Source organism: Chelonus insularis, unplaced genomic scaffold (assembly GCF_013357705.1).
Source record: "Chelonus insularis isolate UGA/USDA-ARS -01 unplaced genomic scaffold, ASM1335770v1 contig_351_pilon, whole genome shotgun sequence".
In the NCBI taxonomy this organism is placed as follows: Eukaryota; Metazoa; Arthropoda; class Insecta; order Hymenoptera; family Braconidae; genus Chelonus; species Chelonus insularis.
Window position 1 is genome coordinate 16,281 of NW_023276516.1, and position 26,773 is coordinate 43,053.

Here is a 26,773-nt window from a genome sequence, read left to right on the forward strand (position 1 = left end):
GCTCGTTCTATTTATTCAATATCAATCCGAAATCTTTCAAAAATTTTATGAGCTAAAGAAGAGTTAAAGCTTTACTCGGATAAGATATCACGAAAGATCTTGAGGGATTTATTATCATTATCAGGAGAGAAAAGAAAAAATTTCTTGGACCATGAGGAAGAAATAAAAGAGAAGTATAGAAAACCGGATGGACCAATGCCATGACATCATTCATCAAACATGGGTGAGGACAGTTTCAAGTTGAAGCAAATAAAAACGATCTAATCACACCTTACTTATCAGTTCTTCCATACTATATTCTTAAGAGCTTATTGACACTACAGCATCACAGAAAAAATTTTTTTACTCAATAAAAGATATATAATCTTTAGCTTACGTTCATTTGATAGATTAAATAAAAAATCATTTTGATGATTCAATCTTTTAAAGTAACAATTAATTCATCATGAAATAATAGTTGTTTTTGGACAAAAATTTTATCTAAATTCCAATAATCAGCTAATGATTACTCTAATTAATAACTGATGATCGAAAAATGGGTAAGAAACAAAAATAAATGCTTTCATAACAAATTAAAAATTATAGACTTATCGCACTCGTCAGCCATAATGTCTTTGACATACAATACACCGTCATAATGATCACCCGAGTGGACAATTTTCCGTCTTAATTTTCAGAACGCGAGGTCAAGATGATAACATTCTATCAACTATTGTTCTCTATTTTTCTTCCTTTTTATTCAATTGCTATTTCCTATATGCCTTCTTTCAACTCGAGCTCACATCAACAATATCACCCAGACAAAAATTTATTGTCTAATTACCTTATTTAACTTGAAGGCCACAGTACTTGACTGATAAAACAACAATTACAATGCACAATTTTAAATCTTCAATATCTGCTTCTAAATATATCTATTTTTTATGTTCAAATAATAAATACTATTTATGAAATCCTAAAATCTTAAAAGTTTGTGCAAATTCTTAAAGAAAAATCCAAAACACTTGAACTAGCGACAACAATCAGTTTTAAGTAGTTGAAGGATATAATAGACTTCAGTTTGAATCCTATTGAAGCTGACCCTTGGAGCTAATAGCTTTTAAAACCATATAGTCGAAATATTGGACACAGTAGGGACCCCATTGGCCACAGGAGCTCAATACGTTTACCTGTTTGTAGAATGTGTCTAATGGAAAACATTAGGTTTAAATACGTAACGATTATCATTGATAATGAATTTGAATAATATGTAAAATGATTAAATAAATGTACAACATATGTTGAGCACGTGTCCAATAATTATCACAATTAATGAACTCACGTTAATATTACATCATCAAAATCTACTAATTTTACTATAATTAATGATGGTTAAAAGAAGCAAAGACCATACATACTGATGATAAGAATACTTATTTGTTTCACATTTACTATCCGAGCTATCAATGAACAGCGTACCTTTTAGAGAGATAAAGCATAATGTGAAGATGAAATTCATCATACAGAATAGAACATGCCTATAACGACAAATTGATGGCTTCTAAATAACATTTTCTATACACTTAGCAACTTAAATGCAAGTAATGAAGATATTGAAATACCTAAAATTTTTTTTAATGAGTTTAGAACCATGTTTTTCATTTACCTTAATTACTTCTCGTAATGATGATTATCACATCTAAGTATAATCAAAATATTTCTCCTTTAGAGATAAACACAAGGCTTCTCCTAAAATATATTTCTTGGTCGAGTCTTAGAAATATTCTTATCAACTTGATATTATAAGTGATTAGCTTTATTTATATTGATGAAGAAATATCAATCTTAAATTAATTTTTGAGATCTGATGGAGATGAAACTTTTATCAGACTATCTATATTGATTCTCTAAAAGTAAATTAGTTAATATTCACTATTTGCACTTAGTGCTAATCTAAATAGTGGTAATTTTAAAACTGTAAATACTGTTTGTTCTTCATTTTTATTCTTTCATTTCCAGAGAAGACGTCTTCTTTTTCTTTCGTAAAAGTAATTTGATGATAAACTTTGATATTTGCAATTTTAATGAAGAATGTTGGCGCTTACTTAGGCGTCTTATTGTTGAGAACAATTTTACTTGGAACTTAATAATTTATTGCTTCAAAGCAAATATTCAGATCTTTGGAATTTAGATAGCTATTCCTAAGTCTCGTCTTTTGCAATAAGTAATAAAGCAATTGACAACAAATATTTTGAAAACATCTCTCTGAAGCAGGAACTTGGAATTTACTAATCAACTTTCATCTTAACTTTTTTTTAAATGCTTATATCTTAGTCATTCTGAGAATTATTGAAATAAAGAAATTCTGCATTTGACGACAAACTATCTGCATATAGGAAAAAATGAGTCTTTTAAGACCGTTACAGTCAACTGTTATAAGTCTTTTGGATAATTTTTTTGCTATCCTGGGTCCAGTTAATGACTGCATAAAACGTCATAAAAGGTTTTATATATGAGATAAATCCTTTGTATACCTTTTACTTAGGTCCTAGTCTTTTTCACCGATGGTCCATCAGCTGCATCAGGTCAGTCGCAATTAATATTCAAGCGTTCTTCTGTTCCTGATCATACTTCTAACTTTATTCTCAGGTACACAGAATTAACATAAGTATCAAAGCAACCGTTTATGCGTCATAGCACACACATGAATTACTAACAATAGATAGCATCATTGTTATTCTCCTCTCCTCACTGTTTGTAATATAATTTCTACAGTCAATGACTTTTAAGATTGACCTTAAAGTCAATCTCCTATGTATTTGATATAACATACAGGAAATATACAATCAAGGAAATAATAATTGTATGTTATCTTATTTAAATCATTGGATTTTCCTGGTTAGTAAAAATTTTAAGCCAACATCCGATCTTCTTAAAGAGTTTTGAACAAGATATATGGCATTCAGTAACCCAGCATCCCTTAACCTTAAGAGTCCATTATATTTCACTGGTAGCATAATTAAAGGATTAAAAATATTTGGAAAATTTTACGAATTCATATTGACTGGTACACTAGGTACCCCATCTTTAAGTTAAAATAAGCACAATCCCGTCATATATCACAGGTGAAGAAAGTCAGTTCTTTGAAGCCAGCACAGCTGTGGCAACCAGTAGATTCTCAGTGAGACCCTCGAACCCTTTTGATAATCCGCTTAATTGTTTATCTCACTATTTTCTAAAACTGGGAATTTTCTTACTTCTGTCATATATCTTGACTTTTCAGTGAAACCAAAAACAAGAAAAGATAATCCACTTATTATTCTACGAGATTTGCGACTGGTTGTTTCAAGTATTAGCTTTTAAATTTCTTTAATCTTAAGAAAATATTTTAGAAGAAATCCTGTTTTAACAGAGAAATAAGAAATAAAATAAAATTCAGATTGATTTAACACACAAAATGGAAATAAAAGCGTAAATGAAACAAAATAAGTCTAAACGATCATGGATAAATAATTATTTTAATAACTTTTTCTTAATTGGAAATATTATCGACTCATTATCAATATTAAGTAAGCAAGATGTGTAATAATGAGGATCTGCATCAAATTTGACTTTAATAACAAGATAATTTCCTGTATAAACTTCGGAACCTTAAGCTTAATTTAAGCTTTAAAATATACAAACAATTAGACTTCTTAATTGTTGTTTAATTAAATACACTTAAAATTCAATCTTATACTGCAGTAACATGAAATTAATCAAACATTTCTAATGTTATTTATGTCTGATGCAAGTAAGTGTATCAAAGCTGAAAAGTAAGGCGGAAGGTAAGCTACTGTGAAGGATTTGGATTGAACAAATCACGCTTCTTCCGTTAGCTTATCATAAAAATCAATAATTATCTCCAAGCATTACATGAGCAGATCGTATACGAGTGAACGGGAGAGAGAGTATAGTGAAACTATAATCGTTCTGATGTTTAAATAAAACCAACAGTATCTCATTGTTAGTCAAAGGATTTCTATACTCAGTATACCGATTGAATATTATCATTTTACTCCATAACACTATATCTATATATAAATATATTCTTTCATTGTCATTACAATAATAACTTTTGATCGAAGACTGATCGATTCTCGTTTATTTTCACAACTGAAATGTATTATTTAACTGCTACATAATATGTTTAGGCATACAGCTATATATACTCATACATCATTATACTTCCATGTAATTACTTATTCATTAAACAGTCTTGAACCTTTTTTTCTACTCTAACAAGTAAATTTGTCTCTTTATTAGTCAATAAATACAATCACATCTCAACAACCTGAGATTAAAATACTATCTAAACATGATATCTTGGTAAAAATATTAAACAACTGTTAAATTAAATTTATCTACTTACTAAATCATTATTCAAAGTGATGGAAAAATTTTTATTTCAACGAAAAAAGTGAAATGTATAAAAGGATAATGAAATATATAATTATTCTTCTATTGAAATCTTGATACAATGGAAAAATATTGATTTTTAAAAACCAAAGTGAATAATTTTTTTCTCATAGTATTTTATTATTATCATCATCATCATCAGATCGATGTCAAAGAGAAGGCTAAAAAATAAACGACATGAAAGAGTAAAGTATACACCAGAGGGATATCTACATGATAGCATATACATCAAAGGTTCAACATGTAGCGTGAGTGTACGTGCGCGGTAGCGCAGAGGTCAGCCACCATCCGAAGCTGCTGCTGCGGCTGCTGCTGGATCCCAGGGGCAGGGATGAAGCGAGTGGCGCGGTGTGGAGAGAGGGACTGACTTAAGCTTGAGTTAAAGCCACGAGCAGTGGGGGCGGTAGGGAAGGCTACCTCAGCCCTCGATCGCACTGGTCGTTTGGTTCGAATGTGAAGAGTGGGGAACTCCCCGGCAGAGGAGAGAGAAACTTGGAGAGGGAAAGATGATGAGGTCTGAGTCAAAGCGAGCAGGTTGAGAGAAATTGTCAGCCCAACCAGAGTCACTTCTCGCCAGAGAGTTGTGTGAAAGACATCTCGTCTGTTCGCACACTGATCTATCTCTCGTTCAGGTTGAGAAATATTATTTCATCTCAGAGAATAGTGACTTGTGTGTTGAAGTATCTTCAGGATTATATTGGATAAATAGAACTGTGCAGTTGGATTCTCAATATAAACTCAAGTGTGTGTAGATTTAGATCCAACGAATAAATAATAAATTCAGTGAATTATTGAATTGAAAGATAAAGTTTGATATTGTTGTGAATGAAATTTGGTGATGAATGTGGAATCATTGGGATTTTAACCGAAGATATAGAAAACACGAGATCCAAGTGTTTCATCCATGACTTAAGGATTATCTCAGTGAACCGGCATGGATTGCTCTACAAAGGGTAAGTTGTATTTACTTTTTCTCTCTCTCTCTCTCTCTTAAATTTAATTGATAAACATCAAACATCGAGAAATGGAGAAGTTAATAAATCGAATTTACCAAGAAAAGAGTAAAGACATTTATGATTGTATCCCACGGCAATTGATAACAGTAGAGGGACATAATGAAATCAGCTTCCAAGTACGTGATTCAGAAACACTCAATTCGATTGGATAACAAACTTTAAAACACCTCTGGGGGATACGACACAATATCGAGGAGACGAGTGCGATGATGAAATTACGCCAGACTGTGACCTGCTTTGATGATTTTTTGTAAACAGAAATAAGACACGAAATTCTGATCCAACACACTATAATTTTTATTGTCTTATTATTCATTACATTAATCTTTTTTATTATATCATTTTTTTTTTTAACTTTATCTTCCTGTGATCCGCCGAAAAAATCATTTGAAATTTTGTCAAGGATCATTTTATTTACATTCGCATATAGATTTATATCTTCATCTCAATACAGATTTGTCTTTAAATAACATTCATTATTTTTCCTTATTCAATATCACGTATGAATTTTTTTCCTTATTATTATTTGTGCAGTTTCCAGAACGTAGAGAAGAATTGAGACGAGCTTTAGTTAATTCTTACAACTGTAAATTCAAGTTTATGGTTTTATAAGATAAAATAAGTTGAGACGTTTGGTTGCTTTTGAAAGATAAATTTTCAATCTGATCCAAAATAAAACATATAGAAATGATTAAAGCTACTTTTTGTTACTTGTTTGGCTTACAACCAGTTTTACTAGTCAAAATAAATAGTTCATCAATCTTACAACTTGGAAAGAATTACATGAGATGAATGGATGATTAAATTGTAATACTATCTTCAAACAAATGTGTTTAACAAGTCCTGGTTAAATATTAAATTATTTATTTGTTAAGAAATATATATTCGATTGATTGAAAACAAACTACTTTGGGAGGAAGTCAAATATTTGTTGGAGAGATATTCGAGATGACTTTTGATCCAGCATTCGAAGGGTGTGGCATTGAGAAAGAAACCACTCCCTATTCTTCTGTTGTGGCCACCCTAATGTATTACAAGTCTAAAATGATCAGGGACGTGTCTTGAAAAGTATTGAAAGCTGATCTAGTTCAGCACGTGCTGAAACTATAGTATTTATTTACCAATTGTATGATAAATATGATAAAAAAGCTATTAAAAAAGAATCTTGATAAAGAATTATAAATTTTTTTTGATAAAATATCAAATATTACGAAATTCACGATAAACAGATCTTGAAAATGGTTGAAGAAATATTCACTATGATTATTAGCTGAATAAATAATGACATTTGATGTAACGTTTGACAAAAATTAATAATAGATGTTTATAATAAAATTATATAAAAACTGATATTATTGAAAAGTAGATTAGAACGCCAATTAAATATAATATATACAAGATGAATAATAAAATGAACAAAATCGAAAGTTAAAACTGTCATTCATTCTTGTCATTTGGTTTCCGGAACTTTTGCAATGTGGATTTTCAGTGGTTGTTATATCTGTAAGCTTATAGTCCATTAGTAGATCTATAGTCTCTCCAATATAGGTTCTAAACTCTAGGCCAAGCTACACTTTGGCATCAAGTACATGCGGAGAAACTCGGTTGGGCCACGTATGTCTTGATGATACTTAAAATGGCAACAGAAGCTTTATAGATAACCACCAATGTGCTACGTCCACATTTGATATATCAAGAATGCAACCCATTTCAATTCAATATTTTTATGTATACATGAGTTTGCTACCCTTCTGCTTATGTTCCATCACATAACTACCTTCAAACTGTGATTTAACTATGTCATTTTAACACCTTTGACCGATTATACTGTTTGAATAAATTACAGGGTTGAAAAATTATGATTCAGTTAACAGTAAAATCATTTCCCTCGAGAGCTTTCTTATCAATAAATTACTTTCATTGATGAATCATTTCTTTCCTGGATACTTGTGACCTGTATATTTTTCGTATTGATACGACCTGGTCCAAGTTGAATAAAACTTGCTAAAAATCGTTACAAACATCATCTTAAAGTTGATACAGTTAATTTTTAACTGATATTGATGTTTTAGACATGGAATTTTCCAACGTAAATTTTATTGATGAATCGAAAAGTCTCTAACGTGTGCAGTTGACTGCTAAGCTCAAAGGGATGGTTGGGGGTTCCAGTTGGGTAAGTCCAAGGTTACCAGGGTTACAGCTCTCGAAACACACGGGCCAATCGCCATTTTTACTTCCATCTCACTCGTGTCGTGGGTGTAGCCTTACGAAAAGAGCATAGGGTGGGGAAAGGAGACAGAGTGCTGAGATATGTGGCAGTTGAAGTAAGAGGGACAGCTATTGAGAATAAAGCAGCCTCGATAGGACGGAGGAGAAGGTAGAAGAGGCTGTGAGGTCGTTAGTCACAAGAAGCAAGAACTGAGGGGAATGAAAGAAGCATGATTGGTAGTTTGAAACATGTAAACGTCATAAGGAATAAGATAAAACTGCTTCAAAATGGAATTTCTCCAATAAGCAACTAGGGCGACGCCCCCACTTGTCCCCACTTTGGATCCAGCACAGCATCCAACATCATGTTTGATACGCATGCGTTTCTCTATCAAATCTCCACCAGTTTCATGCTTTGGGATTTCCAACCATCGAGGAAAAACCATTTAAAACAGATTAACTAGTGATTACTCAGAAATATTCGGATTTTTAAAACATTGATAAACAGCCTGTTGACAATTGATGTCGAGAATATTCTAAAGCATTTAAAACTTTTATTGTTGATGGATTCCTTTTAAGTGGTGATGCGTTAATTGAACGAATCAATAAATTGAAACAATACTTTGATAAGGATTCTGAAGATAGTTTAGAAAATAAGATATAAAGTTGGAAAAAAAATAAAACTATTTTTCTAGAGATTTTAGAAACCATTCACTTAGTAGTTTTTTTATAATAAGCAATTTTTTTTCTCTGAGAAAATTGTGGGAAATAACTAAACCATCGAAGATGCTCTCTGACGATGGAGATGGAGATTTCATAGCTCACAAAGGCCTTTTTCTTGAATTATACCCACGTGTGAGCAATCCAACCGCTCGTTTATAGAGTTGAGACGTTTCTCTTCCGTCGAGAGACCAGTCGAGTTCCACTTTCAAGGTTCTTCAAGCAGGGTTATCGAGATCAGTGTTGAGATAAGATCCAAGGTTATAATAAACCACTATTTGATATCAAAATCCAACTATAACTATTGTCTAGGCTCATGTAATAATTTTATTTCATTTCAAAAAGTTTATTTTTTTTTTGGAATATCATCATGTTGAATTGTTTGTACCTCAATTCTTTTTTATATTCCTTCGTATTATTTATCTTTATCTAAATTTCTCCCACGCATCTTCGAGGTAAAATACTTTTAACATACGCAGCATAACTTACGTAAACGTGTAGTACGGGAGTTCGCACGAGTAACGCATCAAGTACCATAGCATCATCATCATCATCATCATCATGAGAGACGAGTTGCCCATGCCAAACCCGTTTCCCATCGTAATCCTCGTAGACTACTGAATGCGAATGAATAAATCACCCGCTGATACAATTATATTTTACGTGTGATGCCATAAAAAACTCAGAAGAGAAGAAATTATTATTTTTTTTTTCTCATTTAGTATTCTTTATCTATTGTTATTTTAAGCTATAAATAATTTCCAATGAAGATTGAATAATTTTCTCTTTATTTTCATTCGGAAAATCGAACTCCAAGTATTTCACATATTATTTCTTCATTGATTCAAACAATACAACAATACTATCATTAATAGCAATTATTTAAAACAATTTTGAAACTATTTTGTTTCTAGATTAAAATATTTTTTACAACTATATAACGTATCTTGTTTTAATCTTTTTGTTCTTGTAAATAATTATTGTTATTATAGAATCGATCATAATTGACCTCTACAGCCCTACATATAATTCTGCGTAACTTATATTCTAATACATAATATTTCCCACTTTATGAAATTTATTATTTTGATAAATTTTTTTTTCTTTCTTTGGAGTTACATCTTGAGAAGACAAAAAATAGTTGGTTAAATTATTGCTAATTTTTATGCAAAATTGAAGTGGTAAACCATCGTTTAATAGAAAGAAAAAAAAAACGAAAAAAATCAGCAAGATTTATCCGTTTGTGGTCACAAATACTGCCTGAGGTTACTGATAAATGTTAATGTCCCGGATCACGATCTCTGTTATTGGCTTCCTGTCTACGTCAGATTTTCATACACATTAACTAGATAATAGTTTTATTTAAAAGATTAAAATAATGTCTGAGATATAGTTTAATATGTTTAATGGTTTTTAAGAATACGATAACTCACTTTGTTCCAAATAACAATTTATAGATTTTTAAAAGCCATCTTAATGACATTGAAACATATATTTATTGATTTTTTATATGAACTACAATCGTCTGTAGTTGTGTAAGATAATGAACAATAAGCTTGAGAACCTTAAGAAAACGTCTGAAGTGTCTTATCGAGAAGTATGTACATGTTATCTTAAGTAACAATCAATCGGTTTTCATATAATCTTTTGTCTTTGATGTGCCATCACACCTGATGTATTCCTCTGGCAATGTTTGGTTATAGGATTCACAGAAAATGAGTTGTTTGATAAAAAAAAATGGTTTTCTTCTTATTTTTATTCTTAGAATGTTCTTAGCATTAAAACCTACTTAAGTAATAATATTTTCTTTGAAATTAAAATGAAACTTTTTTGTTAAGAACATCTAATTAATTATCAAATTGGTTATTTCTGTTACAGTGACCATTGACAGTGTGCCGGACTCACGCCACAACAGTGAAAATCAAACTGATGCAGCTTCATCATCATCGGTAAGTATTTTATACAGTAATAATTTATTGTATATCATTTGAAACACTCATGATTATAAATAGAGTTCACGAAGCATCATATAGGGAAAAGAATGATTAAATATAATTTTATTTACAGGTCGAGCATTCAGACGGATCTCATCCCTGCCCAGCTTGTCCTTTAGTACTGCCTACATCTCATGAACTAACGAATCACTTACGAGGCCACAATTCTCCACGTAGCACAGACTACAGCGGAGAAGAAGACTACTCTTGTGGAGTTTGCCATAAGGTACTAAGTTCCGCTAGTTCTTTAGACCGGCACGTGCTGGTTCACTCAGGCGAGCGACCATTCAAGTGCAAGTACTGCGACATGGCTTTTACCACCAACGGAAACATGAACAGACACTTAAGAAATGCCCACCGTGAGGTTTCACCTCCCAGTTACACTGATTCTGATGGTAGCAATGACTCAGATCGTCCACGACGTCACGTTGATGAGTATAATAATAATGAAATTGCCAAGACCAATTCAACTGACATTTCAAACCCTGTGTCACCATCCAGAGGTAAAAGAAAACGAACTGATGGATCAGATGATTTTGAAGTCAGTAGAAAACATAAGATTTTATTGAATAATGCTAGAAATGACAACAAAGATCTTATCCATGGACAAAATGCATTTGTTTGTCCTGTTTGTGAGACTGTAGAATTTTCAACGGTTGCATTATTGGAAGCTCACCTGGAAAAACATCACCCAGACTACACTGCCGAATGTGAGACATGTAAGAGGACTTTTAAAAATCATCGAGTATTAAATCTCCATCGATATATGGTGCATTTCAATGACAACGCAATGAATAATAATAAAAGCCTTAAAAATTCAGTCGTTGGCTTCAACGATTTGACTTTTGTTGATTTTTCATCAGATAAATTTCCAGCAATTGCAAGAGCTGTTTGTGAGCAGTCTCTTCATCGTCCAGCATCAGGAGAAAGTGCAACATTTATGTGTTCAAAATGCCTGCGAGCATTTCCATGTAAATCAGCATTAGAAGCTCATGAAATGGATTGTGGAAATCCTCAACAAATAGCAAATAAATTAGAAGAAGATAAGATAAAAGGAAACGACTTTTTTGCTGGACTTGATCTTCAAAATAAGGCAGCATTGACTGAAGCAAAAGAAGGAAAAGATTTAGCCGACATTCAGTCGATTATTTCTGTAACATCAGGTCCAATACTTCCAAGATCTGATACTAGCACTCCAGATCATCAAGTTAAATTGAACTCGACAATAGGATCATCAGGATCGTCAGGAGCTGCATCAGAGTATCATGAAGAAGAAGCGCAAGACGCTTTTGCAGCAGAAGTCAGACGAATGAAATTGAAAGGAGAATTTCCATGCAGATTGTGTACTGCAATTTTCCCTAATCTTCGTGCTTTGAAAGGTCATAATCGTGCACATATGGGAGTAGGACCTGGAATGCCATATCCTTGTAATATGTGTCCTTATACGTCAACGGACAAAGCTACTTTGGTGAGACACTTGAGATCCCATAATGGAGATAGGCCCTATGAGTGTGCTCTATGCCATTATGCTTTCACGACCAAAGCTAACTGTGAAAGACACGTGAGAAATCGTCATGGAAAGTTGACTAGAGAAGACATCAAGAGTGTATTAATTTACCATCCAAATGAAGATTCCACTAACGAAAATGTTGACAGGGGATCTCCTAGAGTAATGAGAGAAGATTCGAGAAAATCTCTCAATTACTCTAATGATCGAGATGATTTTTATCAACAGATGCACTATCCAATGGAGATCAAACAAGATGTGGGAATCAGTGAAGAAGCTTTGCGACTTCGACACATGGGAATCCCTACAATGGTTGCTAATTCAGTAAGTCACTATGATAAAACTGAACTAATCTCTAGACCTCCAGTTGTTCATCCTCTAGAACTGACTCACAGAATCTCCGAAAACTCTGGAAATCATGATTTTATGATAAAGTCCGAGTATATGAAGATGAATGATCAAGACTCTAGATCTTCTGAAGGTAGCGCGTCAATGAATGCTAATCAATCTCTAGTCACCGAAGCCAAATCTGAATCGCACCAAAGAATTCAGGCTAGTCCGATTGACTTAAAGAAAAATGATGTGACAAACGAGGACGCTCCTTTGGATCTTACAATGGATGTATTAGATCTTAGTAAGAAGTCTAAAGAGACTGGATCAGATTTATCAGCCAATTCTGATCACTCTGAGAGAAGTAAAGACTTTTACGACGCAACCAATCAATTTTTATTAACTCAAGCGTTATTAAAAGCTGGTCAATCTGGAAATTCATCATCTTTAGAGGCACTATATGCCAATGCTCATCTTTTATACAGAAATTTTGGTGGATTCTCGGCAGGTACTGGAATCTTACCTCCGTATTTATTTAATCCTCATTTATTTGGCCAAGATCTTGCTGTAAGAGATAGATTACAAAAGGAATTAGTTCGAGGATTACAGTTGACCAGTGGAGGCACATTGGTGGAGCCTTCAATGAGTAATCCAAATTTTTCAAACTATTCAACCAACAGAGACATTCCTCAACCATCACAAAATGAACAAGGTGATTATTCTAAACTTATAGCATCACAGTCAAGTTCTCGAGTTGTTAGTCCACGAGAAAGAATCGACAGCACCTCAACATCTAACTCCGTCAAGATGGTTATTAGAAATGGAGTTCTGGTCCAGAAACAAAAACAAAGGAGATATAGAACTGAAAGACCATTTACTTGTGAGCATTGTACGGCTAGATTCACGCTTAGAAGTAACATGGAACGACACGTTAAACAACAACATCCACAATACTGGTGTCAAAAACCTCGTGGAGGTCATTCTACTCGTGGTAGACCACCAACTTATCCTCCAACACTTTTACGAAGCCTCAAACGATCCAATCGTGCTCTTCAACAACCTTACCCTAGTATTTTGCCGAAATCTGGTTCTAATGAAAGGAGTAAAGATAGTAAGCATGCAATTTCTGATCAAGTTAAATACGCTATTCTTGCTCAACAGCTAAAAGGTAATCAAAATGAGGATAATGATACTGAAGAAGAGTTGATAATTGATGAAAATCCCGACAAAAGGTCTGAATTTGATGATGAAGATCGTCCTATTAGTCTATTAAGAGGAAAATTAGAAGAAAACAAAGATAACGGAAAGAAAATGGATGAAGAAAAATCAGAAAGTGATGCTAATCCAGAAGATATGGTATTAAGATGTAAAGAAGAACCTCTAGACGTTGATGAAATGAAAGAAAATGAAAAAGAAAATCCGAAAAATGAAGATGGTGCAGATCTAGCGAGTGTTTCGGAGTTATTAGATAATGCCTCACAACAGTACCAACAGTTTAGGCCACAAGATATGAGTGATGAAGAAGGCTTAGTGGCTTCTACTAGTGACTGTAACAATTCAGGAAGTGATGAAAAGTCTGACTCAGTTAATTCGAATAATTCAGCTAATTCTGTATCATCGAAACTAAAGAAGAAGAAAAAGAAAAAGAAGAAGAAGAAATCTGCTTATTCTATGGCACCAAATAGAGTAATATGTCCATACTGTCAACGACCTTTCCCTTGGACTTCATCGCTCAGGCGACATATTCTTACTCATACTGGTCAGAAGCCTTATCAATGCATGTACTGTTCCTTACTTTTTACAACCAAATCTAACTGCGATCGTCATTTGCTCAGAAAACACAAGACTAATCCTAACAATGTTCAACGTGTTAGGAATTCATCTTCACCAGAAGCTCAAGAAATCCCTGTCAATAATAACACTTTTGCAACAAGAAATGTACCAGAGAGACCCTATAAATGCAATCTCTGTCCCAGTTCCACTTTTTCAACGCTAGGAAACCTAAAGAAACACAAAGCTACCAAGCATCCACATGGAGAAAAATCATCTAGGCCTGAAAGTCCAATTAGTGAGACTCATTCAGAGCAACATCATAGTCCAGCTCCATGTCCAGAACAAAATGATCGAAGTGATTATGAAAGCCAATCGTCTAGTGTCTCAGAAAATATGGAGACTAACACCAATATTGAAAATAAAGTTCCTAATATTCATCCACCAAATATGGATGTCTCTAGACCACGAAGACCTTCTCCAAGATCATCTCCTGGACCATCACCTAGTGATGTTCCTTTCAAGTGTCATCTCTGTGACAGCGGTTTCTCCGAACGACAAGACTGTCTAGATCACATTAAAGATAATCATGAAGAGTCTTATGAAATGCTTTTGGCTAAAGGTGCTCTTGATATGGACACAGAAAATATGGAGGACCACGCACCTGCCCAACATCTCAGTGATGGAGAAGAAAAACGAGGCAGATTTCCTGACTACAGCAATCGGAAGGTAAATAATTCTTTTTATTTAATAAATAAAATCACATTACGTGAAGAAAAAAATTTACATCATTTTCATTTTCAAAAACATATTTTAAAATTTTTTTCTTGTTTTTTTCCAGGTTGTTTGTGCCTTCTGTATGCGTAGATTTTGGTCCGCAGAAGATCTTCGACGTCATATGCGTACACACACTGGAGAACGACCATACTCCTGTGATATCTGCTGCAGACGATTCACACTGAAGCATAGTATGCTTCGTCATCGTAAAAAGCATGAATCAGTTGACTCAACAATCTACGTAGGAACCAGCGGTGATGAGGAAACAAATCCTATTCAACCACCTACCATTACACCACGTAGCCAACAAGTAATGATGACTTCAGCAAATATTGGAGAAACTAAAATCCAAGACAGGATTTCATTACCAACTGTGGCAACTGTAGCAACAGGAGATGCAGCTCCAAGTAGACTTATGAGATTTAATCCGTATGAATCACTCACGACACTAACTGGTAAATTAACTAATCAACAAAGTTTTCATTCCGAAACAACTCCTGATACAGAAAATGATTTGATCTCCAACTTACTTGGAATCAGGGATAAGAGCATCATTGACAAAGTTCTCCAAGCATCTGCTGATGACGCAGCAAAATTACTTGGAGTAAACAGAAGTCATGATTAAGCTCTTAAATGTAAAACTGTTTTTGTACAAATATTAATTAGTTATATGATTTATTATTGATTATTGATTAACGGAAAGTAACAAATTGGGTTAAATGAATTAATAATTTCCCATTACGTTCACGATCGTGCCTTACAGAAGATAATTAACTTACGAGATGCGACAGTTCTCGTCGACTCGTGGGATACCTTGGCATTTACATCTAATAGAGAAAGTAAGATTTGATAAGATTATTAGAAAGTGGTAATAACTTGAGTGTTAATGACAAAACGATTTAGACAATGTGGCTTAAAATATTTTTTCTCAATAATAACACATAATCAATGAATGGCAAAAATTATTTGTACTTCAAAAATAATTTTTTTTCATTTAAAACCGTAAAGATTTACGGTAGTATAATTTTTTCATTATAGTTTAATAATTAATTTGATAATTTAATTTAAAAAATTGGTGCAGTTTACGGGTTATTATTTTCTGTCAGTTGGTTGTGCTGTTATTTTATTTACACTATATTTTTTATTAACGTATATAGAGTATATGGATAAATTTGTGTGTAAATAATATATATTTCAAGCCATAATTATAAAAAATATTATCATGTATAATCTGAAAATATATAAATAAATTTATGTAGATCATAAAACGTAATTTTTAATTTAACTAATAAGAAAAAGAACTAAAAAATGTAAGTTTTCTTGCTTTCAAGAGTAATGAGAAACAGAAAAGTCCGATAAGTAATTGTATAATATAACTGATAAATAACTTATAACAAATAAAGTTTAATTTCACTTGACGTAAAGTAATTGTCGATTATCTATAATTTATTTACGTCAACTGTAACATAATAAGCTAGGTTGTATGAAAATCCCAAAGGAAAATATTTTAAAATAAATATAATAGCCATACATCTTTTTCTTGAACTTAACATTTATATTACATCAACAGTAAATCGTAATTGTACGATGTTACTCTATGTGTAAAAATCTTTTTAAAAAATGTTAAAAGATAAATTTTGTGGGATTGTACTCGTTATAATGGCCAGAATATTAATAAGAGAAATGATAGTGAGAAAAGAACTTTCAATATTAAATTATATTTGAAAGAAATAAAATAAATTGTCATGAAAAATAACAATTAGTCCGATATACTAAAGATTTGTATGAATAAGTAGAATTTTTCGAAAATGAGGAATAATTATAAAATCAAATGGAATTGTGGGTGTAAAATGAATTGATGTGAAGCAATATATTAAGAGAGTTTATTGAAAATGAGTAATCAATTTATATTCTATTAACAACAAAGTTAATTATGATATGTAAATAATATTTAACAAGTAACTTTAATAAATATTGTAAATTTTCCATTTCGGAAAATATAATTTGAAATGCAATTATACCAAAAAAAAAGGCCAGACTTTTAAGAGAAAAATTAACAAGAAAATTGCAAATTGAAAATTGTAAAGAAATAAAAAACAAACCGTTAAAGTATTCACTGGTTTTTTTTTAAGTTTATTTTATTTTTTTTTTAATCTTATTTTCGGTTTTCTTTCATTCTTCATTTATTTATTTATTATTATTTCAAACGTGAATGGAACTAATGAGTTATTTAATGAATAATAACCATGGTATGATAGTCAATTATAAATATAGTGAATAACGAATTTTTAACAGTAATTAATCACTTTTAGGGATACCTCATTTTTTATTATCAATTATGTCATATTAAGTTAAAACAATCATTGATAAATTAGAAGATACAATAATAAACTAAAATGAAAAATAATATTTTTTGCCAAAAAATGTTGGCAAATGAATGTATAAACAATATAAGTATTGCCTTATTAGTGAGTTTGTGTATAAGTAAACAATGAAAATCCTGTATATTAAAGTGAAAAGTAAATTGAATATAAATGAAAAAGTATAAAAGATATATGAAAATTTATAAAATTAAAGATAATTGTTTGAAACCAGCTTTTGAGTGGTCTCATTTTATAATAGAAAGGTAATATACAGCATTTAGTGCTATGGAGTAATCATAACTTACTTAAATGATTGTATTGTATTCTCGTTTGAAATTTAATTATCCATTATACATCAATAATAAAAGCATTATAAAATCCTATATACTGTATTTCATATTTTATCCTATCTATTTTATCCTAAATCCAATTCTAAAAAATATACACAAGTATTTAAAATGAAATAAGCTGAAAACATTTGACAAAAGCATCATATAACTATCCATAAACCTGAAGTTGATAGAAAAAAATGGCGTGAACAACATTCAAAATTTCAGTATTTTTATCATTCAATAATAAATTTTCGATTCACTAAATGATTAGAATAATGAGAAACAATAATAAAAACTATGGCAAATCAACTCTATTTTGACAGACCAATGCGAACTTCTAAATTACATTTAACAGAAATTAAAAAAATCAAGCATAATGATATCAATAGTGTTTTCAATCATCCAGATGTGTATTTTGTGTCTGAATATATAAAAGATAAATTATTTTTTGCAGTTTTACATGAAGGAAAATATGAACCTCAGAAAACTCCTGATATTGATTTCTTTAGCATTGATAATGAATTAATTTATGCCAATTTTTATGATGATTTTGGTCCCTTGAATCTTGGCTGTCTTTACAAGTAATATTACAATTTATCAAATCAATAGTGTTTGATATAATTAAATATAAATTTATACTTTTAGATATTGTTGGAAAGTAAATAAAAAATTAAAACATCCTAGTAATCGTCGTAAGCAAATTGTTCATTACACCATAAAAGAAGAAGAAAAAAAAGCTAATGCTGCTTATCTTATAGCTTCTTATGCTCTTTTATATTTAAATAAAAATCCCAAAGATGCATATAAGCCATTAGTCGAAGGAAATTTACCTCTTAAACCATTTAGAGATGCTACCATTGGAAATTCAAACTATAATATTCGATTACAAGGTATTTTCTATAAAACGTATTCCTTATTCTGATTATAAACTTTGATAATCAATTTAATTCTTCAAATAGATTGTCTAAATGCTTTATTGAAAGCTGCAACTTTTCGTTTCTTTGATTTCGACGATTTTAACTTATCAGAATATGAAAAATACGAGAGATTAGAAAATGGAGATTTGAATTGGATCGTCCCACAAAAATTTATAGCCTTCATTGGTCCAAGTACGGAATCTATTTATCACTCACCCTGAACATTATTTTGAATATTTTTTGAAGAATAATATTGCAGTTGTCATTCGATTAAATAGAGAATCTTATGATGCCTCCAAGTATTTCTATTTTTTATTATCGTTTTTACTTTATCAATATTTCATGAATAAAAACATTTATAAAGTATATCTTCAAACAGATTTACTAAATTAGGAATCCATCATTATGATATGTTTATACCAGATGGTAGCATACCATCTAGAAAAATTTTAAATCAATTTCTTCATATTTCGGAGACAACCAATGGAGCAATAGCTGTTCATTGTAGAGTAAGCTTTTAATTTTATTAATAGCTGTTTATTATCACTTTGAGACTTGTAAATGTATTTTTAAATATATCATAGGCGGGATTAGGAAGAACAGGATCATTAATTTGTGCTTACTTGATTAAACATTATAAAATGACAGCAAGGGAAGCTATAGCTTGGGCACGAATTTGTCGACCAGGTTCTGTTATTGGTCATCAACAAGCATGGCTAGAAAATATGCAAAAAGAGCTATGGCATGCAGGACAACAATACAGGTTGAAACATTACGGGGATGTTAATTTAATTGTACCGCACAAACGTGGCATATACTCAATAATACAAAAAATAGAAAGTAAAAGTAGTGGTAATTATTTAAAACATAAAGGTAAAGAATCAATCAGTCTTATCATATATTTGGTGATTTACTTAGTAATGTAGTTGAAAAACTATTTGTGTTATTTTACAGCAGATAATAATGCAGTTGATAATGACAAAGGAGAAAATGCAACGTCAAGTAAATGTAAGTTGCAACTAGCTGGGTTGTTTTATCTAGAAAAAATTAAAAAATTCAAGCTTATTCATTTTTTTGGTAAAAAATATTCTAAGCTTTAATAATTTTTATTATTCGAATTTATAAAAAAATTTTATTTCATTTTTTTACACCCGAAAAACACAAAAATCTCGAAGATAATGCATTTAAACTTCATGGGGAAAAAATCAATGATTCTGAACCGAAAGATTCAACAAAATGAAAAAAACGTAAATTAGATGTTCATCAATCCATGGATTCATCAGATTTTTCTCAAGGTGATCATTTAAACGAAATTAAAATTAAACGAAATAAAGCAATGAAGCGAGGCATAGAGAAAAATTGATTTTCTTTGAAGAAATAGAACATTTTTGATATAAAAATGTATTATTTATTTGAAAAATATCACTTTTTCATTATAAAAAAATTAATAATGATGATTCATTTTCCTTAATCGTTCCTTGAGTTGTTTTTCTTCAGTTGTTAAGGCATCATTTTTGGCTTCAGATCTTTTAGAAGATCTATAAGATAAATTATCAATTAATTAAATATAATAATAATAATTGCAACAGCATATAAAAAATATTAATTTTCACGATAAAAACTTACAAGTGTGAGCATAATTGTTTGAGATGATAAGGAATCAAAAATCGTGCATGAGGAGAAAGATTTGCAAATATATCTTCACTTGAATTATCATGATTAAATCCTTCTATTCTATAACACATCAATGATAATTAATTATTGATAATTTAAGATTAAAATCAAATTAAGAACTGATATACCAACCTAACAATGAAATGTTTGTCATACTGTGATTTAATATTGATGATACTCCGTTTAGCAAATTCCAACACAGAAGGAAATGCTAAATCTCGAAAATCATTGATAAGATCAGTATTGAATTGTTCATCGTTTGAAGATTTATTTACAATATTTTGATTGTTTGTCATATTTACTAGAGATCTTGCAGTTGGAGTATCGATCCATACTATACGGTGATTGCTTTTAATTAAAGAATCAGCCCATTCACAAGCTCCAACTCTGGCTACTGCATCCCATTCACATGCTGCGTACCAATCAAATACCTACATTAGTTTAAAAAAATGTCAATATTTTTCTGAGTATAAATAACTTATATCTTTTAAGAAAATACTGATAGGAATCAACTTACATGACATCCACAGTAACATTCTAAAATTTCTCTAAAATGTAACATGAAACTCATAAAAGGTTTGGAGCCTCTAGCATAAAGAAGCACGATAGCTCTAGTATGTTCTTCATCAGTATCAATAGCATCTAGTTCGATATGATCTCCATCTTTTAAATTTCTTAACGTAGCGTTTAATGCAAAATCCTCTCGAAGTATTCTTACGCGTGAACGATAGAGATATACCATAGACATTCCAATTACCACAGTCACAATAATAATACCAGCAGCTATGGGGAGGAGTGAAGAGAGATCAGCAGATACAACTGGTGAGTTACCTTCGACATCTCCAGGATATTCAATTCCTGAGGTTATATTGACTTTTGTACATTCTAAAAAATTTTCAATCATAAGTAGTTCAAATTATACAGAATGAAGTAAATATGTTTTTTTTAATAAAAAAATTTACTTGGTATCCAAGTGCATGGAACAGTAGATTTATTCTTTGGTGGTGGATTCCAAGTGGTATGTCTTAAACACCGGCTATCATGGAGAGTAATAAGAAAACAATAACTTTCATCATATGATACTGGAAGCGAAAAACTGCACTCGACATCCTCTGTACTCGTTTCATTAACAATGTTTACCTGATAATACATCATGTTTATTATATTTAATAAATAAAACTCTTGATTAATTTTTGTTATTTCAAATAAACTTACCATCGTAACTTTACAACTTTTTAATGGTTCTAACTGAGTATTCGAGCCACTCTACAAGTCATCAATTACATAAACAGTAGTACACAAAATAAAGTAATAATTGATAAAACGATTTAGAAAAAAAAATGCTACAAAATTATACGGATCATGCACATGCGATAACAAAGCCCATTTTTAATATTTTTTTAACAACAATCAACTTATTGAATACAATAAAATCTTCACAAAGATCCGATATAATTTTAAAACACAGTTGCATTAAAATTTTATTGAAAGAGTATATGGATATTTGTGAAAAATTAAAAAATAAAAAATTACCAGACTAATTTCCCAAGCATATTGAGGAGCCTTACTATATTCTACACACGCATCTTCTTTATTTTCATCTTCAGAAGATAATGGAGTTAATTCTAAACTCATACTTGTAGAACCAGGAAGTACTGAAATGCCGAAGGTAAACGTCACCAGATTCCTACTGTAAGAACACATTTTTTTGTCTACCCAAAAGATTATAAAAGAAAATTTATACAAAAAAAAAATTATTATAATTAGCGGAAACATTCCCAAAAATATATATACGCATACGTTGTGATTTTCATGCGTATCAAATAATTAAACAGACCATATTTATTTTTATTACCATTCCATATCTAAGTGCTGAGTAAAATGGAAAAAAATAATTTTTTAACTGGAAAAGTTAAAATCATGCAAGGAAAAATTAACAAAGAAAAAAGTATTCACCTCTGATTATTTATTGGCCTGTTATCATAATTGCAGCGGAAAGTTGGTTCTTCTACTTCCCTTCTTTGATAAGTCGTAGAAATATATTGTCTTGAACGTATCACATAATTATGATCAATTTTATAACGAAGAGCATAACAACCAGTGAAAATATGCTTGAAGTATATATAAATATTGTTTTCCTAAAGTAATATCATTGTTAATAACAATTTTTGTATGAATATGAATTTCAATGAAATAAAAAAAAAACATACTTTGCAATCTATTGACTCATGCTCAATGATTGTAGAGTTATCAAATGCGGATATACAAATAGTTTGGTCTAATGAATGAATTTCATTCTCATTGTGATTATCAAAATTATGTTGTTTACACTCTTCATCCGTCTTGACTGATTCATTAACTAAAAGAGCTACTTTGTATTGGCAATTGACAGTTGGAAGAAATGAATTAATTCTCAAAATCCCTAGAAAAAATAAATAGTCATAATAAATGAATTTCATAAGATGAATTTTTATGCAATGTTTTTTTTTAACAAACTTTAATGTTTTTATTGTATTTTTTTCTTGAACATACCGGTTGGAGTTAATCCATCCTTAGATAATATCAAGGTATACTCTGCATTTTCTAAGATGTTATCAAGGCTGCAATTGAGTGGATTTGTGTCATTTAACAGTCGCAAATTTTCATTTTTATCACACGAATATTTATATTGATACTGAAAAAAAATCAAACTTTTTATTATGATGTTTGTTTGAAACATTGGCTCAAAATACTTACGGTGCACTCATCAACATCAGCTTTACAAAATTGTATGATCATAAATAGCAAGGAAATGTACTTTTTCTTCATTTTGAATTATTTTATTGCATAATAATTAAGAAAAGAAACTTTTTAACGTATGTAGAAACTCATAAATATTATTTTATTAATTAAAAGTTTTAATTAACAAATGTGCACTCTATATAAATACCATGTAAAACTTGTTTTTTCTCTTCGATATGTTAAACATAATTTTAAAAGAATATTTACTGATCTTTCGACATTTTTAATAATCCGTGTAACACATAGAATATAAAGATTACTCAATAATCCTTGCTTTCTTGAAGACTTGATATGCATATTAAACAAATAAAAATAAATTCACATGATGTTAAATATCAATAAAATTTTCACAAACTCAATCTACCAGTCACTAAAAAAAAAACACACCCACCCATAAGAATATGCAAAAGTCAGACGATTTAAAACAATAAGTAGTATTCCTTTAATTGTTTAAAAAATCTTTTATAATTTTGAATATTTATTTTAACTATTCAAATTTGTTTATCACGACACCATAAAATTTAAGTTAGAACAATTGGAAATTTTTAAGAATAACTTTCTCTCAAATTAATTGGTTTATTTTCGATATTTCGTTAATTAGCGAAACACTAATATGTTATAATAAATTGCATTTTATTGCTAAAGAATGAATAAAAAACTGAGACTGAATAGAAGACGAGATTTTATTTGATTTTTTCTCCGACTGAAATTGAGGTTAAATTTGGCGCTGCAGGGTTATTCTAGACGTTACAGTTCTTTGAAAAAACTTCTTAATGAACGTGAATTGTAAATAAGAGCTTTAATCCAATGGTTTTGCATATAAAAGTGTAATCATGCAAGAAATAAATATCTACAAGGTTTTTATGACCATAAGATAAGCGTGAATATTTATAAATACATAAATAAATAAAGCAACTGATCATTTTGAAAAATTTATAATTGGCTTCTAGCGCCAGCTTATTTGAAGTGATATAGCAAAACCAAGAAAAGAGTGCTCTCAATTGGTTGTCTAATGTCACGTCCCGATAAAATTTCAAAACGTGACACGCTCAGTCTGTGTTGTTTATAACATGAAGAACACGTGTTAAGTTGACTGTGTAATATATAAGAAATTGTTTATCGTATTAAAGTTTTTATTAAAATATTAATTAAGTAATTATAATGTCGTGTAAAATACATAACGTGAGATTTTATAATTTAGAACCTAGATCAATTTCTTGTCTGACTTATGAGAAACGCAGCAAAAAATTAGCTCTTTCGAGGTTAGGTCCATTTTTCATCCATACATAATAATTTAAAATTAGGAAATAAATTACACAGATTACTAAATTTATCATACTGTTTCAGGAGTGATAATTCTATAGAAATATGGGATGTCAAAGACTTTCCATTTTTAGAATCAACAATTGCTGGCGATCCTGGTGATTCAATTGAGTCTATGGTGTGGATAAATCATTTGAGATTATTGTCGACTGGTTTAAATGGTACAGTGAAAGAATATGACCTGATACGTTTGCGTAAAAAAAATGAAACCTCAGTTACTGGAGGTGCAGCTTGGTGTATTGACATTAACCCACATAAAAACCGAGTAGCAGTTGGCACTGAAGATGGATACATAAACACCTTTTCTGTAACTTCAGACTCTCTAATTTATGAACGAATTTTTGATAAACAAAAAGGTCGAATTTTGTGTTTAAAATGGGACAACACTGGAAACATGATATTTACAGGATCCCCAGATACGATTAGAGTGTGGAATGCAGAAACTGGTCATGCAGTTCACAAAATGACAACTTCTAGGAAACATATAAAAAAAGAAACAATTGTTTGGAGTCTTGGAGTAACAGATAATAATTTTATAGTTTCTGGAGACTCTAGAGGAGTTTTATCGATATGGGATCCAGTTGTAGGAATACTTATTGAGTCACATGAAAGTCATATTGCAGATATTCTTGCTCTCAGTGTTTCGTGTGATTCAAATACTATTTATTGTGCTGGTGTTGATTCAATAATACGTTGTTTCTCAAGAGTAATCAAAACAGCTGGGTCTTCAATCGACAAAAGTGGGAAAGTTACTCCAAGATGGGTTAAAGGTATTGAAAGACGATTACATACTCATGATGTAAGATCATTAGTTGAAGCTGATGGAAAACTATTTTCTGGCGGAGTTGATGGTTATCTAGCACAATCAAGCTATCCTCCAAAGATGTTAACAAAATATCCACCATTATTAGAAACTCCATCGGTCATAGTTTGTCGAGAATCACGCTGTATATTACTTCGATATGTTAATTATTTAGAATTATGGAAGCTTGGTACGGCTACGAATGAAACTGTGTCTTCAGGAATGTTTTATCCACTAGAAAGTGAACCAATTAAACTTCTTGAACTCCGAACAAAAGGAGGAGAAAGTATTGTGTCTTACGCAGTGTCTAGAGATTCTAAAATAATTGTCTATTCTACAGAAAGCCATACAAGAGTATTTAATTTTGATTTAGTTGATGGAAATCCACAATTAATGAGAGGCATCGAAAACAATGACCTTCCAATACATATACAAAAAATGTCATTCAGTCCTAATAATAAATTATTTGTGGCAGTAACTAATGAGGAGGATGGAAATAAAATATCTATTTTTAAAGTAATTAAAAACAAACTTGTTTTTAAAGGTGTTCTCTTTGCAACTTCGAAAACGATAGAAAACATTAGATTATTATGTTTTTCTCCAAATGAAGAATATTTAATATGTTCAGATCGACAAGGAAATGTAATTGTCTATGTCATAGATGAAAAGCTGATATCAAAATCACCTAACTGGTGGCCTTTACCAAAATATTCTCGCCCACCAACAGCTATGGCAGTGCAGACAGGCACTTCTAATCTTGTCATTGTTTACTCGGATCATAAAGTAATAACATTTCAACAGTCCAAATATTGATTTTTTTACTTTAATAATAATTATGAATTTACAATTTACAGGTGGTTGAGTATAATTTGCTGAAGAAACAATACACCAAGTTTTCCAACGAGTTGCAAAATCGAATTCCAACACATTGGCTTGCTCGACAATTCCCTATTACAAACATCACATTCGACCCAGCCAATAAAGATGTCATAATCGTTCATGATGACAACACTGTCTATGCTATTCATAAAAATTTCGATTCGCAAAATGTAAAACCTATTAAAATACGTAAATATAATAATGCAGATGATGAAAATAGCTCAGGATCTAGCTCGCAGGGTCACAACATTTTTTCAATTATTAAAAAATATAAGGTATTTATTTTTGTAAATAAATTAGTTATGCAATTGAAATTTGCATATTTAAATCGATAAATGTTTATTAACTTTTAGCACCTGGTACATTTGGAGTGGTTCAGTACTAAAGAAATGGTTGCTGTTGAAATACATCCCACATCGTTATTAGAAAAATTACCACCAATGTTGAAAAAAAAATGTTTTGGTGTAATGTAAATTTAATCGAATTTTACAATTAAAACAATTTTAAGTAAAATCACAAGACTTATCAACCCAGAATTATGAACTTCTGTTCTATCAAATCGTCTGGTGATAACACTATTGTCTGTTTTGCTGAGACATATAGACGCCCGAAAACCTCTAAATTATAATCCTGCAATGATGATCGCCAGCCAACTATAGCTGAACTTGTTGGAGAAATAACCGGTGATGGTTTTATGACATTCATTGATACTTTGATTTCATCAGATGATTTTCTAGTAGCTACAACCTTTCCTTTCAACTTATCAATTCCACGGCTATTCAAATATTCTGCTACTAGCTAACATTAAAATTAACAATCTTAATAGTTTAGTTTTTTCATTTAATTCAATTTTTTCAGATAAATAACGTAATGATGAATGATTACCTTTTTAACATTTTCACCAGACAAAAAATCAAATCGTTTCCAATTTTTTTCTGCTTCC

General features: G+C 30.9%; 4 protein-coding genes across 6 annotated transcripts; 3 read left to right on the forward strand and 1 right to left on the reverse strand.

Moving 5' to 3' along the window:
* Window positions 1-4,973: 4,973 nt before the first annotated feature.
* Window positions 4,974-16,762, forward strand: peb (pebbled). Its single transcript, XM_035082726.1, has 4 exons — window positions 4,974-5,390; window positions 10,260-10,330; window positions 10,449-14,711; window positions 14,824-16,762. The coding sequence occupies exons 1-4, from the start codon at window positions 5,372-5,374 to the stop codon at window positions 15,382-15,384; spliced, it is 4,914 nt and encodes a 1,637-aa protein (XP_034938617.1). The 5' UTR covers window positions 4,974-5,371; the 3' UTR covers window positions 15,385-16,762.
* Window positions 16,763-17,652: 890 nt separating this feature from the next.
* LOC118066621 (dual specificity protein phosphatase CDC14AB-like) lies at window positions 17,653-19,791 on the forward strand. Its single transcript, XM_035082751.1, is given in 8 exon segments — window positions 17,653-18,035; window positions 18,100-18,344; window positions 18,414-18,561; window positions 18,563-18,670; window positions 18,751-18,880; window positions 18,956-19,244; window positions 19,326-19,379; window positions 19,547-19,791. Coding segments are annotated over 8 exon segments (1,323 nt in total). The 5' UTR covers window positions 17,653-17,751; the 3' UTR covers window positions 19,612-19,791.
* LOC118066620 (uncharacterized) lies at window positions 19,757-23,390 on the reverse strand. 3 transcript variants are annotated; one of them, XM_035082750.1, is made up of 11 exons: window positions 22,782-23,390; window positions 22,578-22,719; window positions 22,256-22,467; window positions 22,002-22,183; window positions 21,579-21,732; window positions 21,261-21,311; window positions 21,008-21,185; window positions 20,563-20,930; window positions 20,178-20,476; window positions 19,998-20,105; window positions 19,757-19,909 (listed from the first exon to the last, which is right to left on the reverse strand). In XM_035082750.1, the coding sequence occupies exons 1-11, from the start codon at window positions 22,851-22,853 to the stop codon at window positions 19,816-19,818; spliced, it is 1,860 nt and encodes a 619-aa protein (XP_034938641.1). In that variant the 5' UTR covers window positions 22,854-23,390; the 3' UTR covers window positions 19,757-19,815. The 3 variants fall into 3 exon arrangements, 2 of the variants coding, with proteins under 2 accessions (XP_034938641.1, XP_034938640.1); XM_035082749.1 differs by having other exon boundaries at window positions 21,579-21,735; window positions 22,782-23,389; XR_004690280.1 differs by lacking the exon at window positions 19,757-19,909 and having other exon boundaries at window positions 20,052-20,105; window positions 20,178-20,262; window positions 20,348-20,476; window positions 21,579-21,735.
* A 277-nt stretch (window positions 23,391-23,667) lies between these two features.
* On the forward strand, window positions 23,668-26,343 carry l(3)72Dn (UTP4 small subunit processome component l(3)72Dn). The gene is made up of 4 exons (XM_035082747.1): window positions 23,668-24,088; window positions 24,174-25,734; window positions 25,806-26,105; window positions 26,184-26,343. The coding sequence occupies exons 1-4, from the start codon at window positions 23,988-23,990 to the stop codon at window positions 26,301-26,303; spliced, it is 2,082 nt and encodes a 693-aa protein (XP_034938638.1). The 5' UTR covers window positions 23,668-23,987; the 3' UTR covers window positions 26,304-26,343.
* Window positions 26,344-26,773: the final 430 nt, after the last annotated feature.